This window comes from Triticum aestivum, chromosome 7B (assembly GCF_018294505.1).
Source record: "Triticum aestivum cultivar Chinese Spring chromosome 7B, IWGSC CS RefSeq v2.1, whole genome shotgun sequence".
Taxonomy (NCBI): domain Eukaryota; kingdom Viridiplantae; phylum Streptophyta; class Magnoliopsida; order Poales; family Poaceae; genus Triticum; species Triticum aestivum.
This window is the reverse complement of record NC_057813.1, coordinates 655,519,835-655,534,656: the sequence shown is the minus strand read 5'-3', so window position 1 is coordinate 655,534,656 and position 14,822 is coordinate 655,519,835. Positions and strand designations below refer to the sequence as shown.

Sequence of the window (14,822 nt, the reverse complement as noted above, 5' to 3'; positions counted from 1 at the left end):
TTAAATTGGTAAAGAAAAGCTTAAAAATTGTTAGTTGCCTATTCACCCCCCCCTCTAGTCAACCATATCGATCCTTTCAGAAAGGACGCCTGTAGTAGAACGCGAGCTCCGCGGTGGCCTATTGGTCTTCTTTTATTTGTTTGTTCAAGTGGATGGAAATTTCCAAACCAGTCCAATTCACTGGTGGAAATTGCGAACGAAAAAAAAGCCTCTCAGAAACTTTTTTCCCGGATTTTTTTTGGATATTCATGTGATTACATACAAAGCAAGGGGGTTTTCTGCAAAAAAATGCCACGTCGGCACCTGATGGGCGGGCCTGGCTGGTCATACACCATCAATATACGGATTAAACCTTTTTGTAGCTATTAGCCGTAGACTTGGTACTGACATACAAAAGAGTTAATTGCATAGAAGTACCACAATTGGGACATTACGTGCAGATTGATACCAGTTTTACTAATTTTTATATGTCAGTATCAAGTTTGCGGCTAGCGGTTACAAAAAGGTCTAAACCACGTATAAACATGTATTGACGGTGTATCCGACCGGTGGGACCCGCCTGCCAGGTGCCGATTTGGCACATTTTGTGCAGAAACCCCCTTACGTTGTATGTAATCACAAAAATGCCCAATTTTTTGCGGGAAAAAGGCTCCATGAGAGGCTTTCTTTTTTCTTTGCAATTTCCACCACCGAATCTGGACTGGTTTGAAATTTTCCGCCACTTGAAAAAATAAATAAAAGAAAGGAAAACCAGAAGCTATGGGAATCGGTCCTGCGACCTGCAGTCCATAGGCGCCACACGCTAACCACCACGCGACAGCACACCTCGCATTTGGATACATGCGTTCCTTTTCTTATACTGTGCCTGAATCGCTGGGCCGGCCCATCGTGGCCTGAATTTTTTTTTTGTTTCGCACTTAACTGGCGCGCGTGCTGGGCTCGTTCGTTGCCACGGTTTCTAGGGTTTAAATCCTGGTGCTCGCATTTATTTCTGTATTTATTTTAGGATTTTCAGCGATGCGCATTCAGTGGGAGGAGATGTTCCCGTCGATGACGAGGTGCCTACGGTGACTTCGTAAATTTCAAGATGATATGCCGGCTCGGTCTTTCGGAGATGCTCATAGGGGGGTGTACGTGTCTACGTTTATAGAGGTGAGTGTATGCGCGTGTATATGAGCGCTTGCGTCTATACTGTGTTAAAAATAATAATTCTCTTATGCTATCAAATACACATGAACATATTTTTAATATACGCTGAGCACCTTTTCTGCTTATAGTGAACATTTTTCAATGCATGATGGACTTTTCTTTACAAACGGTGAACATTTTCTTAATATAATAAACTTTGGTAATATCCGTTGAACATATTTGAAATGCAAATTGAACATTTTTGTACTATAGGTTGTTCAATTTTCTTACGATAAGGAACATTTTACTTAATTCGTGGTATTTTTTGTAATTTATGGTGACATTTTATTAATACACGGCGAGTTTCAAGATTATTATGGTGAATATTTTCTTAATACATGGTGAAAATTTTGTATTTCACAAAATGTTCAGCATGTATTAAAACACATGGAAATGCTGCAAGGAAAGAGCCGGGTCGAAGCCCAAACGTGTAGTGCCCACTTGTTAGTGGACTGGCCAGAGTCTGGCACGACGACTCACTCCTTCGTGGCGGGATTGCACACAATCTAATGGAACTGGCCAACCTTGCAGTAAACATCATGCCAGCGGCAGAGGAGGAGGCTATTGCAGCAGTCCAACTGTCCAAGACATCAATGCACCGGTGGTTAGGTAGGAAGGCGAAAGAGGTGTCGATCAGACGGTGGCAGATCCTGCTCACTGCCCTTGGGACACTTGTGAAGTGGACAGGTGACTCCAAGAAGAGCTATTCGACGTTGCTTTTGCTGCTGGTGTAGAAGAAGCCGGCCAGGGTTTGGGGGAGCTTATTGCGGTGGTCCGGGTGGTCGATGAGGGCGAGCCAGTGGCTGGAGACGCACTTGAAGCGGCAGAGTGACTTGGCGGGGACCCGTGAGAGGATCTCTATGAGGACATCGTCGGTGAGCGTATCGCCCGCCGCCGTTCCGCTGGGGAAAGCAGAGGAAGGCCTACACAAACAGAGATACATGAGATGTGAGGGGATCAGTGAAGGGAGAGAAGTCGATGGTGATGGCGCTGCGCAGACCGGGCGCAAACTGAAGCGCGGCCATCCTCCGGTGGGCGAGAGCCATCCGCCGGGACGGACATGGCGGCAGAAGAAAACGGCGGCGACGTCGTTGAGGGAGGAGGCATGAAAACCTATGGCAGGACGGGGCCTTTTTTCTTGGAACAATGGCTGGATAGGACTGGCACTTTCGCATATCCGGCGAGTGGGTCGTCGGACTATATTCTCGGCGATTGGGCTGTGTACGAGTTCATTAAGTTCCGGAAGGCCTTCGCTCTGCGCGAGCGAATCACGTAATTCTTATTTGTTTCTTAAAAGAAAGGTGATTCTTGTTTTTGTCTCAAAAACAAAAAGATGATGATTGTTTTGGTGATATTAAGGAGAAGCGCCCGTGCGTCGCAATGGAAAAAATATCGTAAACTTCAATAGTCATGACAACATTTTGCTACATCACCGATGTACACTATCACTCTCAATTTCGTAAAATCATGAACAATTTTTCACATCATGAATATTTTTTAAACTCATGCACATATTTGAAATTGTGAATATTTTTTCAGATTCATGAACAATTTTAAAAAAATTCGAACATTTTTGAATTCATGAACATTTTATACTATTTGCAAACATTTTTTAAAAATTGTGAACACTTTATTAAACAATTTTCTTGAGTTGACGAATATTTCTAGAATCGACAAATAATTTTTGGAAATTGGTGGAACAAATTTTGAAATTCGTGAACATTGTTTTGATTTAACGAATTGAAATGCATGATCATTTTTTGAATTAGCAAACATTTTATGAATGAATAAAAAAAGTTGTAAGTCACGAAAAGTTTTTAAATTTTTAGGATATTTTTCCATTCATGAACAATGTTTGAATTGTCGAAATTTTGTTCAATTTTATTAACATTTTTTAATACACGAACTTTTGAAAAATCATGAATTTTTTTAATACACGAACTTTTACCGTGTAATCAACCCAAAGAAAAAAGACACAACCTCGTTCCTAAACACCGTTCGGTGTCGGCAAATCCCGGTACCGACAGAGGAGCTCAAGGACAGTTTCAGTTGGTTTTCGAGGGTCGGAGATGAGACCTGTGCCATGGCAGCCACCTGTTGTGTCGGTGCAAATAGGCTGTGAAAAATGGAATGGAGCATATGTGCAAGGTTATATCAGAATCAGGTAACTACTACTAGTAGAACTTATAGAAGCAAGACTAGCATGGGAACAGCACGGCATTGGCAATTTCATACCCTGTTAAACCTAAATGCCTGAACGAACACCACACACGAACAGCATGTCTCCGCCCAATTTTGTGTCCAGAAAAAGATTTGCTTCCGTCTAGCAAAAGATTCAACACACCATGGTACATACACGGCCTGCTGATGTTCTGCTAGCAACACTTCCTAATTAATTAGGCCATGCCATAAGCAACTACTAGTATCAAAGGAAGCGACACTGTATTTCAACCAAATTAATAGTTTTACCATCAGAAGACATGTATTTAGGGCTGGAATTCGAGCCGAGTCGAGCCAGCTCGGCTCGACTCGCTAAAACTCGTTTCGGTAACGAGCTAGCTCGACTCAACTCGTTAGTATAACGAGCTCAAATCAAAGATTGGCTCGACTTGTATAACTCACGAGCTGGCTCGTTTAGCTTGTTAAGCTCGTTAAGGATATGAACATAAAACCTTACAAATAAGATAAAAAGGAACATTGTTTGTGAACGTTGTACATGTTTAATATGTACACTTTGCATTCGCAAGTAATAATTTTTTTCATATTTGTAAGGTGCCTTGCGTGGCTGGGCCTTGTGTTGTGCTCCTAGGACGCAGGGTGCTTGGTTGATCTCTTGTAACGAGCCTAACGAGTCACACGAGTACTCGTGAGATTGGCTCGTTTAACTTGATCTATAAACGATCTTAAACTAAAGCTCGGCTCGACTCGTTATTCTTCGAGTTCGAGTCGATTCAAGCCGAGCAACGAGTTACTCATTTAGCTCACGAGCTTCGAGCTTTTTTTCCAGCCCTACATGTATTCGATTCTCACGCATTGTATCGTTAGAGGACGAGTAAACATTCACTGAAGCTCTGTCGATAAGATATATGTTTATACTCCCCAACAGCAAATGCAACCTACAAACAGAGCTTTAACACACATACCACTACTACACAAGGCTAACCATACACATGGAGGTGGCAGTGTCCAGAACCACTGATACACAAAACAGAAGTTCACTGAAATTTCACATAGTTAATCACTTGACAGGGAAATCAATCAGGTTGCCTCGAAACTTAAAAGCATGGATACATCAGTCACATAATACGAGACTCAAATTCAAGCATACATACCAAGCCCACTGCTCCATAGTAGCACGAACAATTGACTGCTATCAAAGATCCACTTCCAACAAAGGAAACGGCTATCTGATATTCGATCTCACATGTGCAACGATTGTAGCTCTGCATACAACGGCATGTATGGCAGATATGGTGGCCTGCCATCTTCAAGTTCGCGGATTACTTCTACTTGCCGACGATCCATATTATAGCACATGAATTTTTCATACCAACCGACAGTAAAGAATATCACGTTATATTCCGGATGGATTCCAACCCATTCAAAGTCATCTTGAACATAGCAAACATCTATCCCTCCAAACAATTCCGAAGCTTCAACAGTGTGCTTTACTTTCCACTCTTTGCTTTCATAGTCCTCCAGAACATAAACTGCTAGTCGAATCACATTGTTGTAGTCGTCGCGATCAAAATTGGCATAATGTAAGCGGCCCTGAGAACACTGAATAAAACCATCAATCAGACCACGACCATGACGAGGGAGAGCGAATTTCATCCATGTCTCACCCTTGGTGTCTACCGTAGCCACACAAAAGTCACGGTCAAAGGCTTGGAAATACAGATGGCCGTTAAGAAAGACAGTTTGTTCCGAGCGTCAAATGATGTGTCCACTCTGTCTCTTTTCCTTGCATACCCATCCTCCAGTTTCAGATGAATACACTGCCACTCCGACAAGCTCGGTGGTCCAGTTCTCCTTCTGCTCCAGCAACTCAAACACATGGAAATGCGACGACCGGGCCAGATCGAAGCCCAAGCGTGTGACGGCCACCTGGTCCCTTGCCCGGCCGGAGTTCGGAAAGTCGACCCACTGCTCGGTGGCGGGACTGCACACAACATAACGGAAGTGATCATCCTGGGCGGAGACGCCATACCAGCGGCAGAGAAGGAGGCCGTTGCAGCAGTCCATGACATCGATGCGCCGATGGTTAGGCAGGAAGGCGAAGGAGGTGATCATCAGAGGGCAGCGGCTCCATGGGAGACTTGTAGAGTGGACAGGTGAGTCCAAGAAGCGACCACTGGAGGTGCTGCTGTACAAGAAGCCGGCCAGAGGTTGGGGAAGCTTTTTGCGGTGGTCTGGGTGGTCGACGAGGCTGAGCCAGTGGTTGGAGACGCACTTGGAGCGGCAGAGCGACTTGGCGGGGACGCGCGAGAGGATCTCGATGAGGAGGTCGTCGGTGAGTCTCTCGATTGCCATCCTGCCGTCGCCTTCGGGGGAAGAGGCAGACCTGTAGAAACGCAAATGGATGAGTGGTCAGAGTATCAGTGGAGGAAGAGGGGTGGATGGTCATGGTGCTGCCTGTACCGGTCGGGGATTGAAGCGCGGCCTTCCTCATGCAGGCGAGAGCAATCCGCGGGGATGGACATGGCGGGCGGCGGCGGCGTCGGCGCCATCGAGCGAGGAGGGAGGGGAACGAAACCTACGGCTGCTGGACGGGACCGGGGTTCCTATATGGCGCATAGGGCACCCCCGAGCGACCAGGCGCGTACCCCCCTGGCGCGCTGAGAGCTCGTATGGGCCGGCCCATATCCTATTTATTTTTTCTTTTCATTCCAAATTCGTGAACATTTTTTTGTATCAAATTCAAAAAATGTTCGCATAGTGTAAAAATGCTCAACGTTTCATAAAATTCCTTTTTTGTTCATCGGATTGAAAAAATGTTCATCAAAATTCAAAATTTGTTCATCGAATTGAAAAAATATTCACCAAATTCAAAAATTGTTCATCAATTTCAAAGTTTGTTCCCAAATTTAAAATTTGTTCGCCGCTTTCAAAATTTGTTCATCAAATTAAGTTTTTTTTTCATTTTCTTTTTTCTTTTCTTACAAAATTTATATGTTCATAAAATTCGTTTTTGTTCATCGGATTGAAAAAATGTTCATCAAAATTAAAAATTTGTTCATCAAATTCAAAAACTGTTCATCAAATTCGAAATTTGTTCATCATCAATTTCAAAAATTGTTCACCAAACTCAAAATTTGTCCGGCGATTTCTAATTTTGTTCAATGAATTCAAATTTTGTTCATTTATCTTTCATAAAAGTATTCTTAAATACAAATTTGGTTCATCAAGTTTCAAAAATGTTCATCATATTCAAATTTTGGTCATCAAATATAAAAAATGTTTATCACTACTAGAAAAATGCTCATATAAATTTTTTCATTAAAATAAATATTTTTTCATGAAAATTCAAAAAAAAAATCACTATTTTGAAATCACGAATTGTTTTTACAAAAATCGCTTTCCTAAATTACTAACTATTTTGAAGAAAAACGAAAAGCAAAAATAGTAAAAAAACAATTTAAAAAAACTGGGGCGTTCAGCCCCGCTCGTGGGCCGCCCCAGTAGGGGCGCACGGGAGCGGACGGGTGCGCGCTGGCATGTTCGCCAGCGCGTCACGCGCCATATAGGAGCTCCCGGACGGGACTGGCAATTTTCGTTTCTTGCCGTAGGGAGTGGGCCGTCGATGCGTCAGTAAATGGGCTACCTGTATGCATGATCCCGTTCTGTGACTGAAGTTCTGGAGGCAATCGGCTTTGCTTGGAAGGCCTTGTCCTTGCACAAGAGGCTGTTGGGCCACAGATTGCTAAAGTGTAACAAGAACCACTCAAAAAAGAAGCGTAGGAGGGTCTTGCCCTAAGCGGACAATCTTTATATCCAGAATATGATTGTGGCTTCTGACTGCCGAATTGTTAATGACGTCAACGAGGGGGTAGGAGGTCCCAATGCAGCTATCATCCAAGAAATAGTAGATCGTAGATTTTTTTACAATTCTTGCTTTTTTTAGAACGAAGATGCTAGACGCGTCCGGCTTTAAATTAATATAAAGCCCACAACATAGGAAGCGTACCAAAGATCCAAACCTTACACACACAAACGGCCTCAGGCCACGCACGAGGGAAGTCATAGGGTTCAAGGCCAAAAGACCGCGAGCAAGAGTTACATGGCACGAAGGCCAAATACTAAGCACGCAGGCTCGCAATCGAACAAAAGGGCCGCTCCTTTCAGAAGTGGCAACTGGCTCCCTAGCCATCACGTACACCTGGCGGAGACGGTTTTGAGCGTGTTGCATCCTTTCAGCATCCTTGCGTCTCGCCAACGGACTCCACTGCTGCAGAAACAGATTGCATTTGTAGATAACATTAGCCGGGTGAGTCAGGAAGATCCCCTCGATAGCTAGTTTGTTCCTAGTCAACCAGAGAGCCCAGAAAGGTGCCCCAACACAGCTCCATAAAAACGCGCTTTCCGCTCCCTTGGACCGAGTCTAGAATAGCCACTAAATTGCCGGTGGATCGCGGATCCCATTGCACTCCCGCTGCGGTATGAACAGCGCTCCAAGCGAACCTAGCCAGCGGGCATCGAAAAAAGACGTGGTTTGCGTCCTCGATTACACCACAGACCGCGCATGTGCCTGTAGTCGGCACATGCCGTTTTGCCACATTTTCAGACGTGGGCAATCTGTTGCGAAACAGTCGCCACATAAACACTTTGATTTTGAGTGGGAGACGCGCCTTCCAAAGGCCCTAAACCACCGGCTGGGCCAACCCTTGGCATAGCTTGTGGTAAAGCGATTTGACCGTAAAAACTTGCCGGACGCGGTGAGCGCCCAAGTCACTGAGTCGGATGCTGCAGACAGCGAGGACGAGCTAATAAGGACAAGCATCGCCGCAAAATTTGCCCGCTCTTGGTCATTGAGCTCGCGACGGAAGTGGATCGCCAGGGGAACGAGGCTAAAGCCGAGGCCACGGTCATGTCCGGGTCTACAATGATAGCATACATGTCTTGGTATTCCGACCAGAGCGGTTGGGAGCCAACCTAAAAGTCTATCCAGAACCTGGCCGATCGGCCATCTCCAATAGCATATTGTGCCCCCATGGCAAAGGCCGGTTTGATGGTTTGGATGTCATTCCAGAAAGGTGAGCCCCTTGCTACACCTTCAAAAAAATTCCCATCCGGAAAGTACTTTGCACGGAGGAGATCCACCCACAAGCCCGTCGCCCCTTGTGATATCTTCCAAATCCACTTGCACATGAGTGCAATGTTTAGAATTCTGGTGTTGGTGATCCCGAGGCCCCCCATGGCCTTGGGCCGGTAGACCGCCGCCCATTTAACCATCTGGTACTTGCGCTTCGGGTCCATTCCTTCCCAAAAGAAACGCGACTGTGGTGTGTCCATTTTGGCGTGGACTCCTTCAGCCAGAAGAAAGAGGCCCATCACAAACATATGCAGGGAGGACGGGATTGAGTTCGCAAGCACAAGCCTTGTTGCGGAGGAGAGGAATTTGCCACGCCAAGGGCACACCTTTCCCCCAATCTTGGCGCAGAGCAGAGCCCAATCATCGATCATTGGGCGTTTAGTATCAAAAGGTTGGCCTAAATACGTAAAGGGAACTTGCCAACTTTATAGTTGAGCAAATCCGCGATGCGCCTGCCCTCCTCCGGGTCCAATCCCATGGACAAAACTTCACACTTGTGGAAGTTGATCTTCAGCCCGGTCATGAGCTCGAAGCTGTGGAGGAGGGCTTTGACCGTGGCCACGCTGTGGAGGTCCGGCTGGAACAACAGTAGCGTGTTGTAGGCATACTGAAGGTGGGAGATCCCCCCTGGGGTGAGGTGACTTATGATACGTCTCCAACGTATCTATAATTTTTTATTGTTCCATGCTATTATATTATCTGTTTTGGATGTTTAATGGGCTTTATTATACACCTTTATACTATTTTTGGGACTAACCTGTTAACCGGAGGCCCAGTCCAAATTGCTGTTTTCTTGCCTATTTCAGTGTTTCGCAGAAAAGGAATATTGATAACCCACAAGTATAGGGGATCGCAACAGTTTTCGAGGGTAGAGTATTCAACCCAAATTTATTGATTCGACACAAGGGGAGCCAAAGAATATTCTCAAGTATTAGCAGCTGAGTTGTCAATTCAACCACACCTGGAAACTTAGTATCTGCAGCAAAGTGTTTAGTAGCAAAGTAATATGATAGTGGTGGTAATAGTAACAAAAGTAAAGACAGCAAGAGTAATGTTTTTGGTATTTTGTAGTGATTGTAGCAGTAGCAACGGAAAAGTAAATAAGCGAGAACCAGTATATGGAAAACTCGTAGGCACCGGATTAGTGATGGATAATTATGCCGGATGCGGTTCGTCATGTAACAGTCATAACATAGGGTGACACAGAACTAGCTCCAATTCATCAATGTAATGTAGGCATGTATTCCGAATATAGTCATACGTGCTTATGGAAAAGAACTTGCATGACATCTTTTGTCCTACCCTCCCGTGGCAGCGGGGTCCTATTGGAAACTAAGGGATATTAAGGCCTCCTTTTAATAGAGAACCGGAACAAAGCATTAGCACATAGTGAATACATGAACTCCTCAAACTATGGTCATCACCGGGAGTGGTCCCGATTATTGTCACTTCGGGGTTGCCGGATCATAACACATAGTAGGTGACTATAGACTTGCAAGATAGGATCAAGAACTCACATATATTCATGAAAACATAATAGGTTCAGATCTGAAATCATGGCACTCGGGCCCTAGTGACAAGCATTAAGCATAGCAAAGTCATAGCAACATCAATCTCAGAACATAGTGGATACTAGGGATCAAACCCTAACAAAACTAACTCGATTACATGATAAATCTCATCCAACCCATCACCGTCCAGCAAGCCTACGATGGAATTACTCACGCACGGTGGTGAGCATCATGAAATTGGTGATGGAGGATGGTTGATGATGACGACGGCGACGAATCCCCCTCTCCGGAGCCCCGAACGGACTCCAGATCAGCCCTCCCGAGAGAGATTAGGGCTTGGCGGCGGCTTCATATCATAAAACACGATGATTTCTTCTCTCTAATTTTTTTCTTCCCGAAAGCCAATATATGGAGTTGGAGTTGGCATCGGAGGGTCTCCAGGGGGCCCACGAGGTATGGGGCGGGCCCAGGAGGGGGGGGGGGCCCCACCCTCGTGGACAGGGTGTGGGCCCCCTGGTCTTCATCTTTGGCAAGGATTTTTTATTATTTTTTATAAGACACCCCGTGGAGTTTCAGGTCATTCCGAGAACTTTTGTTTTCTGCACATAAAACAACATCATGGCAATTCTGCTGAAAACAGCGTCAGTACGGGTTAGTTCCATTCAAATCATACAAGTTAGTGTCCAAAACAAGGGCAAAAGTGTTTGGAAAAGTAAATACGACGGAGACGTATCAACTCCCCCAAGCTTAAACCCTTGCTTGTCCTCAAGCAATTCAGTTGACAAACTAAAAGAGAAAAAGGAAAACTTTTACAAACTCCGTTTGCTCTTGTTGTTGTACCTATGTCAAGCCAACATTCAGGTTTTCAACAAAGATTATAACTAATCACATTTGCAATAATTCTCAGGTCTCATCTTTACTCATATCAATAACATAATCAGCTAGCATGCCATAATAATAAATCTCGGATGACAACACTTTCTCAAAATAATCATAATATGATATAACAAGATGGTATCTCGCTAGCCCTTTCTGAGACCGCAAAACATAAATGCAGAGCACCTTCAAAGATCAAGGACTGACTAGACATTGTAATTCATGGTAAAAGAGATCCAATCATAGTCATACCCGATATAAATTAACAGTAATGAATGCAAATGACAGCTGTGCTCTCCAGCTAGTGCTTTTAATAAGAGGGTGATGACTCAACATAAAAGTAAATAGATAGGCCCTTCGCAGAGGGAAGCAGGGATTTGTAGAGGTGCCAGAGCTCGGTTTTGAAATAGAGATAAATTATATTTTGAGCGGCATACTTTCATTGTCAACATAACAACTAAGAGATGACGATATCTTCCATGCTAAACAAATTATAGGCGGTTCCCAAACAGAATGGTAAAGTTTATACTCCCCCTCCTCCACAAGCATCAATCCATGGCTTGCTCGAAACAACGAGTGCCTCCAACATTCAACGGGTCCCAGGGGAGTTTTGTTTGCAATTATTTTGATTTAGTTTGCATAAAGCATGGGACTGGGCATCCCGGTGACCAGCCATTTTCTCGTGAATGAGGAGCGGAGTCCACTCCTCTTGAGAATAACCCGCCTAACACGGAAGATAAGGGCAGCCCTAGTTGATATATGAGCTATTCGAGCATGCAAAACAGAATGTTTATTTGAAGGTTTAGAGTTTGGCACATACAAATTTACTTGGAACGGCAGGTAGATACCGCATATAGGAAGGTATAGTGGACTCATATGGAATAACTTTGGGGTTTAAGGGATTGGATGCACAAGCAGTATTCCCGCTTAGTACAAGTGAAGGCTAGCAAAAGACTGGGAAGCGACCAACTAGAGAGCGACAACAGTCATGAACATGCATTAAAATTAATAAACATTGAATACAAGCATGAGTAGGATATAATCCACCATGAACATAAATATCGTGAAGGCTATGTTGATTTGTTTCAACTACATGCGTGAACATGTGCCAAGTCAAGTCACTTAAATCATTCAAAGGAGGATACCACCCCATCATACCACATCACAACCATTTTAATAGCATGTTGGCACGCAAGGTAAACCATTATAACTCATAGCTAATCAAGCATGGCACGAGCAACTATGATCTCTAATTGTCATTGCAAACATGTTTATTCATAATAAGCTGAATCAAGAACGATGAACTCATCATATTTACAAAAACAAGAGAGGTCGAGTTCATACCAACTTTTCCCATCTCAGTCAGTCCATCATATATCATCATGATTGCCTTTCACTTGCACGACCGAACTATGTGAATAATAATAAGAGTGCACGTGCATTGGACTAAGCTGGAATCTGTGAGCATTCAATAAACAGGAGAAGACAAGGCAATATGGGCTCTTGGTTAAATCAACAATGATGCATATAAGAGCCACTTCAACAATTTAATCATGGTCTTCTCCTACTGACCCCCAAAGAAAAGAAATAAAAACTATTTACACGGGAAAGCTCCCAACAAGCAAAAGAAGAACGGGAAATATTTTTTGGGTTTTCTTTTGAATTACTACAGCAAAGAGATAAACTACTACTAATTTTTTTGTTTTTTAAGGTTTATTAAATGCACAAGAAGAAAGCAGGAAAAAGAAAATAAACTAGCATGGATATTACAGTGAAAGAGTATGAGCACCGACATCTAGCAATGAATGTGTGTGAACATGAATGTAATGTCGGTGGGAAATACGTACTCCCCAAGCTTAGGCTTTTGGCCTAAGTTGGTCTATTGCCAGGGATAGCCTGGCGGATACCCGTAGGTGAAGCTGGGGTCATACTGCGATGAAGAAGACTCTGACTGTCACTGGCTGGCAACCACCTCTGGATCCCAAGAATAAACAGACTGTCGTGGAGGCTCATCTTGTGGCTCCGGTTCCGGGGCTGGTGTAGGATTCCGATAGGCTTGAACGGCCGCCCATGGAACGATGTGAGGACTTGCAGACAAGTTAAACAAAGAGGGAGCAGGCAAAGTAATAGTCTCAGGATGATGTTTATCAAAGTATAATTTATATTTGAGCTCCTCTTCACGACTCTTAACAAGAAAGTCATGCGCTAGCATACTCTTATAATCTAAATAAGCACGGGGCAACGATGTTTCTTCTTTCTCCTCATGCCTAATAGGTATTTCAAAATATTCAGCTAGGCGCGAAGCATAAATGCCTCCAAAGATAGGGCCCTTAGTACGGTTCAGACTTAACCGTCTAGCAACAATTCCACCCATACTAAAAGAGCTATTGCGGTATAAACCATGGAACAAAATAATAATATCAGGAACACTAAGGTTTCCACAGTTCCCGCGTCCAATCAAGCAACGACTAGCAAATAAGGCAAAGTAGCGTAAAACAGGAAAATGCATGCTAGTAATCCTTGCATCAGAAACCTTCCTGGTTTCTCCCACAGTGATATTGTTAATAAAAGCTTCTACTTCGTTACGGTGTGGTTCATCCAAGGTGCCCTCAAAGAGGAATTTGCAAACCTCGCAAAATTCAGCTAATGGCATCTCCTTAACAACGTCATATAAATGAAACTCTACTGATGGAGGTGATTTCTTAGGGAAAAAGTAGAAGTTTTGCACAAAAGTATTTGTGAGTAAGAGATACTGATGACGTTGGTCGCGGAGGAAGTCGGTGAGGCCAGCATTCTCAATCAATAAATAGAAATCCTCATAAATCCCGGCTCTCCTCAAGAAGTCATCGGAAGGCCATTCACACGGCCGGACCTCCGCGGTGCGAGGCAAATTAAATTTGGGCTTCTGCTCTTCTTCCTTTTGTTTTTCCTTCGAGCTTCGGCTCGACGAGCCCCTCAAAAGTCTCTTCATTATTTTTTGAAATAATCTGAAATTTTTAGAACCTCAAATAAAAGTGAACCAACTTCAATAAAATTGATAGCAACAACTCCCACAAGTGCCTAGAGCCTATATCAAGCATTAGAACTACTTGGAACCATATAAATTTGACATGCAATCTCAAGAACATGGTCACCTATGCATCACAAATTTGCAATGAATAAAGCACTAGAACAAAAACTAATTGGACCAATGGAGGAGTTACATACCAAGGAACAATCTCCCCAAGCAGTTTTGTGAGAGGTGGTTTGAGCAAGGAGATCGAAAATCACAGCAACAGGGGCTGGAACTCGTGCTTGAGTTGGTTTTTCGTGTTTGTATGAGGCAGAGGAAGAAGATGGGTGCAGGGATAAGTGGAGGAGGGCCACCGTGGGCCCACGAGGCAGGGGGGCGCGTCCAGGGGGATAGGGCGCGCCCTCCACACTCGTGGCCAGGTGGCAGCTCCCCCCGCGGTAATTTTTGCATAGTAAATCCTCAAATATTCCCGAAAAAATCATATTAAATTGGCATGGCATTCTGAGGACTTTTATTTTTGGGATATTTTTATATTGCACGGATAAGTCAGGAAACAGACAGAAAAAATACTATTTTACTTTATTTTTACTAAATAACAGAAAATATAAAGACGGTACAGAAGGTTGTGCTTCTAGTTTCATCCATCTCGTGATCATCAAAATGAACCCACTAACAAGGTTGATCAACTCTTGTTAACAAACTCATTCCGAATAATCACGGAACCGGAGAAATTTCGAATAACACTAAGTTACCTCAACGGGGATATGAAAATCCCTGACAATAAGAATATCATACTTTTTCTTGACAGTAGGGAGAGGAAATACAAAACCTCCAAATATAATCGATGGAATTTTTCCAATAGAGTTGATACTATAAACTTGAGGTTGTCTCCTCAGAAAGTGTACCGTGTGCTCATTACCAT

At 43.8% G+C, this 14,822-nt stretch overlaps 1 protein-coding gene across 1 annotated transcript; it reads right to left on the bottom strand.

Moving 5' to 3' along the window:
* Window positions 1-4,442: 4,442 nt before the first annotated feature.
* Window positions 4,443-5,932, bottom strand: LOC123162686 (F-box protein At5g07610-like). The gene is made up of 2 exons (XM_044580463.1): window positions 5,830-5,932; window positions 4,443-5,752 (listed from the first exon to the last, which is right to left on the bottom strand). The coding sequence occupies exons 1-2, from the start codon at window positions 5,916-5,918 to the stop codon at window positions 5,122-5,124; spliced, it is 720 nt and encodes a 239-aa protein (XP_044436398.1). The 5' UTR covers window positions 5,919-5,932; the 3' UTR covers window positions 4,443-5,121.
* Window positions 5,933-14,822: the final 8,890 nt, after the last annotated feature.

Bases quoted from the DNA above. Each gene is read 5' to 3' on its own strand.
- LOC123162686 (XM_044580463.1), bottom strand. From the start codon at position 5,918: ATGGCGCCGACGCCGCCGCCGCCCGCCATGTCCATCCCCGCGGATTGC. The intron at 5,753-5,829 runs GTACAGGCAGCA...GCGTTTCTACAG, and splicing joins CGCGCTTCAATCCCCGACCG to GTCTGCCTCTTCCCCCGAAG.